Source organism: Gallinula chloropus, assembly GCF_964237585.1.
Source record: "Gallinula chloropus genome assembly, chromosome: 3".
NCBI classification, from domain to species: domain Eukaryota; kingdom Metazoa; phylum Chordata; class Aves; order Gruiformes; family Rallidae; genus Gallinula; species Gallinula chloropus.
The window spans coordinates 46,885,424-46,893,644 of record NC_140087.1 but is presented as its reverse complement, the minus strand read 5'-3'; the positions used below and the strand labels follow the sequence as shown (position 1 = coordinate 46,893,644).

At 37.0% G+C, this 8,221-nt stretch overlaps 1 protein-coding gene across 1 annotated transcript in view; it reads left to right on the top strand.

Moving 5' to 3' along the window:
• Window positions 1-1,049: 1,049 nt before the first annotated feature.
• AKT3 (AKT serine/threonine kinase 3) overlaps window positions 1,050-8,221 on the top strand; it is a gene marked incomplete at its 5' end in the record, with an annotated part of 143,192 nt that continues 136,020 nt past the window's right edge. Inside the window, one exon of the mRNA XM_084261784.1 lies at window positions 1,050-1,095. Coding sequence (XP_084117910.1) covers window positions 1,050-1,095 — 46 coding nt within the window. The remainder of the gene's footprint in view (window positions 1,096-8,221) is intronic.

Here is an 8,221-nt window from a genome sequence, read left to right as displayed (position 1 = left end):
AGCTGTTAGGTATGTGGAGTGAGGCGGTCAGAAGAGAGGGTTGTGGCTTCTGAGAGTGACATGTCCTATGTTCTAGGGCTAACTTCCCCTCTGTCCCCTGCACGCTGAGCTTTGTAGGGAAAAGAGCACCCTTGTCACTGCCTGGCCTAAAGCCTTGAGAGAATGTGTGCTCCCTCTTTTCAGACACTAAACATTGGATTTTTTGGTTAATTTATACCCTAAGAAGTTGTTTTTATGTTAGTTTACTCGCAGGTGAAGTTGTTTTTTTAAAAACTTGTGTTAAGTCGAGGATTTGTGTTAGCTGTAGTGAAGTTATAGTGGAAGTAGGAAGACTGTTATATTTCTGTAGCCTTTGTGGGTTTTGTTTTGTTTTGTTTTGTTTTTAATTCAAGCATTAAAGAAACTAATTGCATGGCTGGTAAACTGGTTATTACAGATTTTAGCAGCTATGAGGATAACCATATCCATAGGTTTTGGTTTTAAGCTCATTTACAGAGCTTTTCTTTCCATTTTCTTGCACTCTTAATATTTAGCCGTAACAGAGGAACCACTTGTCCATTGCAGGGATTCTGAGAAATGTGGAAATGGTTAAAGCTCCTGTGGGTTCAGAGTTGAAGTGGTGAAGGTGTGAAGTGATACCAGCACCCTTTTATTTAACAGCATCCTCTGCATTAGCACAAGAGAATTCTATTGTGTGCATTTTATAAAAGTGCCATGCGACTTAAAATTTAACACGTTCCGCCTCTTTAAAGTATTACAATATTCATGGAAAATGTGCTGTAAGACTAGAAACATGATTCTGTTATATGGTTAATTAAAAAAAAGGCAGATTTTTAATATGAGCTCAGTCAGTCGAAGACATCAACAAAGACTTTTTTGTTGGCTGTCAAGTGAGAAGAACAGAAAAGACTTAAATTCTTTCTTTAATATTTCCTTCCAGGCTGACTCATCAGTAGAAACTGGGAAGAGAGGCAGAAGAGAAGCCAAACAGACAAGCTGATAACTCAAAGAAATACTCATTTGAGTTGGGGGTTCAGAGTGGAGCCATCATGAGCGATGTTACCATTGTGAAGGAAGGCTGGGTTCAGAAGAGGGGTAAGTTCCACCTTTTAAGAGAAAGTTCTTCTGATGTATTATCACATGCTGTGTGCAGTGGCATTATGTGGTTGCATGTATGAGCATTCTTGATTTATCTTCTGGTCTGCAGTGAGGTAATCTGACCATATGGAATTAATCGCCATTAAAAGCTTGGTCTTGTTAATACTTAGCCCTCACTGCCCCTGTTTATAGGGGTGGCACAGTGAAGAGGAAGTTAGACTCAGTAATTCCTCATTAACCTTGCTGTTGCAGCTGGTGTTACCCACCTACCAGACTAACTAGGCTGTTGTGGCAGCTGGAAGAGGTAGTAATAGAGGTGCGCGGTTGAAAGCTGTCTGGAAGCTGTTGCGGGTGTGATACTTTGTGTGAAACTTCCTACACATCAAAGTCACTCACTGTGGCTCAGCTTGTCTTGCAAATGTGAGGAGTAGTCCCCCTAAAATCAGCATAATACTTGCATAAAGCTCAGCGTACATCACCTAATGACTTTCCAGACCTGGAACCATATGATTAAAGAATATGTTCCTAATTATAACCCAGTCTGAAGAATAATTTTCTGTTACATTTGAACTCCTGTAAATTCTTGAGATGTTGCTTTATAATGTGTCACCATGTGATTTACAAATTTGGGAAGATTGCTATATGTTAAGCTTTGAATGAGAAGCCTCTGGAAATATCTGGCATTTGCATCATGTAATGAACTTTGGGTGAAATCTTCCATGCTGCTCTGCTTTGGTTGTATTTGTACACGCGAATATTTCCTAAAGAACATAATTTCTCTTGCAGAGAGAAGGTGTTCTGGATTATAGGGTGATTTTTGTCATGAGCTTCTGCGATTCTAGCCCAGAAAGATACAGACTAGAATAGTGGGAACAAAATTACCCCTTAACTTACAAAGAAATGCTTTGTTTCAATAGCAGTGTATGAAGACAAAGATCGTTATTAGCTTTATTATTGCAGATTGACATCAAATGTCAAAGAAGCCAAGAGAATGAGAGAAAAAGTTTATTATTCTGTTATTACTCCTGTACAAATTGCAGTTCAGGATGCATTATGGGTATTGCACATGAAAATGGGCTAAACCATGTGAAACTTAAAGCTTACTTCCTATTTTAGAATGTATACCTACATTTATAACAAATCAAATTTTACATGACAGGAACTGTTTAAAAATTTAAATTATTTTTCCTCCCCATCTTCTTGTTTACCCAGTTTGGTTCTCTGGTTTCCTTTTTTGGTTATTTTGTGTAACTTTCTCTCAAATGTATTAGAAAATGATTAGGACGATCCCAGTAATTTTCTTTTACATGACATCAGTTCCTTTATGTAATATCACTGGTTCTTATTACACTCTGATATCAACTCTGTGAGCACTGGATATGTATATGCTAATCACTGGGTTCCAGAAAAGGACAATGTACAAAGAAACTCAATGTCTTACTGAATATTTGAAATTCTGAAATGTAAAATAAAGGTTTTCCTCCTGATGCTGTTTTACTCTTTATTAATTGGAAAAAAGCCTACTGAGTTGACGTTTTGATGTAAGTTTTGCCAGCAATTATTTTCTTTTCTGAGTAAAGGCTTTTAATGACATGCATTTTTCCTTTTTAACTTTGACTGAATGTGTGGTGGTTCTTATCCTTCTTGCCATAGGTAACCATGTAGGTTTAAGTGGTGGGATTTTTTATTTCTAATTTGTATTTATTAGATCTGATACTATCCTTATTATTTTGTGTCATAATATTCTTTTTTCTGGTTGTTGGCTTTGGTTGTTTCTAAAATCCCATATCAAGAAGTTGTAAGCATTTAATTCAATGGTTGTACTTTTCATGTAAGTACTAGTTCTTCCCTGACCTTGCTCCAAAGGAAGAGAATCAAAGTTTAGAAATGTGTTTTTTTAATTGTTGCAAGAAAAAGTATCCAACCTTAATCTAAATTCTGAAAGTTGGAATATGATCAGTAGACCCTTTTTATTTTGGCAGCTAAATATTCTTTCTCTGTACCAAAAAGATTGGGCAAAACTACCCTGCTTCCATGGGCTATCATGCTATTACAGCTTTAAAGGGAATTCTCTGATCATCCACACTTGTTACTCATTGGCTCAGTTTGCAGGATGATTTTGGTAGGTAGAAACAAGCTTCCTTCTGCAGGAAAATGAGTGTGGGATCTCTTCTCCAGGTAGGCACTGAGTGAATCCCAGCAACTGGCCCTTCTTGACAGCCCTGAACCATGTGTGTGGTGCATCTTTCATTCTGATGCTCCAGACTGAATTTAATTTGAAATAAAACTGGTGAACCCTATGTGCTGGAAACTCAGGGGCCTAGGCACCAGCTGCTTCAGTTGACCTGCTTCTATTGTGCCAAATTGCTTAGTCATGTGGATATAGCCTAGGACCTTTTAAAACTGGTCCCTTCAGCAGCCAGGAAGGTTTGTCGATTTCTCTGTGATTCACAGCTCAGTCAAGGGGTATGAGGATGACTTTAAAGTACCAGGATGGAGAACAGTTTTGTGGAGCCAGCAAATGAGATGGGCCATTACAAAGTGGTGTCAAGTGAAGTGAGTGGGGAGGATGGAAAGTTGAGCTGGCAGTCTCTGTATGAGCTGAGACTCTGAAAGGGGCTGGGGAAGGCAGGGTGTGTTAGGGCAAGAGTTACATTTCTTAATGGCTGTGAAATGCACTGAGAAAATGTTTGCTTTATTATCCTTAGTACTGTATCCAGGGCAGTAATAGAGGGCTGAGGGTTTATATGGTTTGTAAGCTTTTAACCCTGCTGTGGAGCAGAGATTTGATGCGATGCCACGCAGTTTGGCTTCAGTGCTCTGTCTTTCTGTGTGCTTAAATGATGAATCCACGATGTTATTAGTGCTTTGAAATCAGATGGCAGGCGAAATTAAGAAATGCTAGAATTGTTTATTTAATGAAGAATGGTGATACTTGGGCTTTGAGTCGTCTTCAGCAGAAGATGTTTCAGTGTGGTGAGAGTAGGTCCTACCGAGGAAGAGCAAGCTGTTACATGTGAATGATCAAAGGGGTGGGGTGGAGATGACAGGCTGGAAGTGAGAATTTTGGTCAACGGGAGACACAGAACCCAAGAGGAGGCAGAGTCTGAGAATCTCGGTGAAACTCACATGCAGTCAGGTCCTACCTCCCATGTGAAAGGAGACCCTGAAGCACAGTGGCTGGGCCTCCATAAGCAAGTAATGCAGTCCAATGAGAGTGGATTCATAGGATGAAATAATGGGTGATGAAGGTGCCTATCTACATTCAGTACGTTTGCAAAGCGAAGTGAGTGTTTCTTTGGACTGGCTCCTGTCTGGTCTTGTGATCCTTTGGCAGTGGTAGTGTTCCTTGGAGTACATCCTGTGGGTTTTAGTTTCATCTGAAAGGAACCAAGTTTGTGCACTCTAGGACAGCTTCATGCAACAAACATGATTTTGCAAAAGTTCTCTTTCCTTATGTGTACTAAGTACTAATGCAGATGTACTTTGTGACATGTGAGAACTTGAACAAGCAGAGAGCCAGTGAAGAAGTCTTCTTAGACTGTAGTCTTTGCTCAGGCAAGAGAGGAGTGGAAATGTATTTTGTACAGACGTTCTTGTGGTTGTCTGTGACTTACTGCCTCAGATCTAGTGATAACAACCAAGCATCTTGTCACCCCATGTCCCTGTGCTGCTGCAAAGATATTCTTGCGATTCCCCAGTATTGTTTCAGAGGGAATAATAATTTTTCTTTCTTCTTTCTGTTCTCCAGCCTGTAGCCAGATTAGGAGAGGGATGTCTTGTCTTCCTTATGAGTTTCCTTTTTAGATGACACTTAGCATTTTTCCTTCTGATGCACACAGGTGAGAGGGAAGCAATCTTGACTAAAAATCTGAAATTAAGTTATCCAAACCTCACTGCCGATATGCAGAAGTTAAACCATATTTGGTGTTTATGCAATTAGTGTGAGGACTCTGCAGTAATTGCTGAAATTACTTTTACATTTTGGATTTGCTTATAAGCACTACATTTTACAGAGTGTTTCTTTTAAGTTATTTTAAGACTATTTTTGATTTTGCTTAATGTGTTTTTACTGCATTTACTAAATAAATGTAATGATTCACGGAGAGGGATAGGTTTTTAATTTCTCCTTTTGGAAACAGCTGGGTTTTTTAGATGGAAGAACATGCTAAGTATGATTAGTGCTGTATCACTACAAAAGTGGGTTTTATGCATATAATTCAGGTGGCATTTTTTTTCCTTAGAGCTAAAGTTTTCTGAGTTGTAGAATTGACCTTGTCTGTGGTCTATAATAGTCACAACAATTAGATTTAAGTATCATTAATAACTATGCTTAATTGCAACCTAATTTCTTTATATATAACCTGTGCACAAGATTTCAATTAGTTTAAACATATGAAAAGGTTTAAGAGTCTCTCTTACCATGTTATTAAAAGATCATTTGGGACAAAGTAAAAATTGACACAGATGCTAACTTTTTAAAGGACCCAGTTTTAAATTTAACGTATCACTCTTTCATAAAGAAAAAGTTAGATAAGTTTTGTGGCATAATAATTATTTTCTTTTTAATCTGGGGAGAGTATATCTAATGTGTGTTGCATAATATGATGGCTAAATGTTTGGTTATTTAAAGACCAAGCAAAATATTGCCAGTTTGTCAGTGCTTCTGTTGTCATACTTCAATTACCACACCTCTGGGTTTCTACATTCAAGTGTATTGCAAGTGCCATGGCAGTCTTTATATGTCTTACATGAGATATTTTTACCCAAATTTTATCGACTAGTTAATGCATCAGACTTGCTTATAGCAGTGAATTTTTAATGTCCTCATTTTATCTCCCAATGCTCATCTGAAGTATAGAACTACTAGTATACCAGTATTGTAGAAAGGGACCCGTAGTATAAAATTGCTGTGGCTTAACCACGGTAACTTAAGAAGTTTGATGTAATTAGATGGTGGTAAAAACAGCTGTTGTGAAGCTTTCTTGTAATGGGATTGTCCTCTAAACAGTGTATCACCGAAATATTGTAATTCCATTTTTCACTTGTTTTTTTTACAGCCTTTCATAACTTCTTAGTATCCAGAATCAAACTATTGAATGACATGAAATAGTGTTAGTATTTCTAAACTCACAGAGTTTATAGACTAACATGTGATTGATTTACTGTGTGAGAGTCACTCAATTGTTGATCTGTTTTCATTTTTGCAATTCAGGACATGATGTAGGTATCATGGGAATTTAAGAAATAGCTGTGTGGAAAATATTTATTGTTGTTATATGTACTATCAAGAATAATAAACAGTGTAGTGGAATAAATTTATTGTTCCAAATAAGAATACAGTTGTTGTTTAATGTACAAACGATTTGCAGTCTTAGGACAACATGTCTTTCCCTCCTCCCTCCCCTCCAAATCCAGAAAAAGAACTAAATAAATTGATTTAATGGACATTGGCTTTTACAGTTGAACTAAGACCAAACAGATGTTAATTTGGGAAATACACACTAGAGATTGAGTTCATGTGGTATGGTTTTTTGCTTTTTTTGTTGTGGATTTGTTGTTGTGTTTGGGTTTTTGGTTGGGTTTTTTGTTTTTTTTTGAGTGGAGGCAGGAATGCCTTGATTTAAAAATTAATCTCAGAAGTTATGGTACTAATTGACTGTTATTCACAACCTGTCAGAAATCTTGTTTGCAGATTGTCTGAATTATTTGAGTTGTTTAGCACACCTCTAACAAAGACAAATTTAAATAGCCTATCTTGAACATCTGCTACACAAAGTGAAAGAATTTTAAACTCTTTTTTTCTAATTGTCTTTGCAAGCAGTAGTTTAAGAAACTTCATTGATGAACCACTTGAAACTAAATAAGCCTTTCATATTATAAAGTTTCTGCTCTATTTCAATCTAATTAATAGAAAATGTGAATGACCGTAAAGTTCCGATAAAATACATGATTGTAAAAAAGGGAAAACCATGAGGGCCAAAGAGGAAAAAACGACGGTGCAAGCTCTCTTACATGAATACTTGTGCATCTCTGAACTGGGTTACTAGATTATTTTCTTTAAAGTTCTCAAATAGTTAGAGATTTCTATATCATGCAGCCAGTGTAGAAATCTGCAAAGTTGCTTGCAGCCAGGGAAACCTCACGCACTGTTTTTCTTGTCTTGTATAGTTTTGTTGTTTTTTTTTTCCTTGCACATACACTCTGAGCAGAGATCTGTGTATTTAGAGGCTGTTTTCCTACAGCTATCCCACTGGGAAAGGAGAAGGACCCTCTGTGCCCTTCCGCTGTCCTATTCATTTTGTAGTTGAGTGCCAAGCTCTTCTTTTTGGAATAATTATAACCTTTTTAACTATACTTGTCCCTGAAGAAAGGTTAGAAAGATGTGAAAATCTTAAGCTTAATGTAACTAGGATGGGTATGGGGTGTTCTCTTTGCTAAGTAATTCTTAATTCCAGATACTTTTAAAGTAGTAAATAGGTGGTGTTTTTGTAGCTCTCCGGGTTGCATTACTAACAGTTTCTGCAGGTAAAAGCATTTTGCTGTAGTAATTAAAGCCTGTAAGGCAAGGTATTTAAAAAAAAAAAAGTCTCAAAGTTTTTCTCAGCAATATCCTTGCTGAATACCAGTTTAGATAATTGTGTATGGTTGATTAATTTTTAATTTTTTTTTAAAATGGCTTTTGTTTCAATGCAGCTGTAATACAGCCTGCTCCCAGTTTTCAAATGGTTATACAGTTGTGCTTCTGATTGTTAAAAATTACTCTTTTCTAGATGGATCTGTATTGTCGATGATGGTGGCTAAAACTCTGTGCGTGTTCTGTGATTAAATATATTGGTTTCTACCACTAATATGTCAAAAGATACAGTAATATATTCAAAGAGAGGAAAGTGTTCTTCTGTGTTTGTAGTAATAGGGTATTATTAATGTGGAATGTTCATGGGAGTACCAACATGTTTGACCCTGGTGCTATTGATTTTCAGATTTTTGAGAAGTTGGAGAAATTAAGTACCTGAACAGAATCCCTGTTTATTGTCATCCTTTCAGTAGCTTGTAAGGCATGTTTCTGGTGCTTATCACTTTGGGCTTTAGGCTTTCACATTCTCTTGAGTTTTATGGTAGA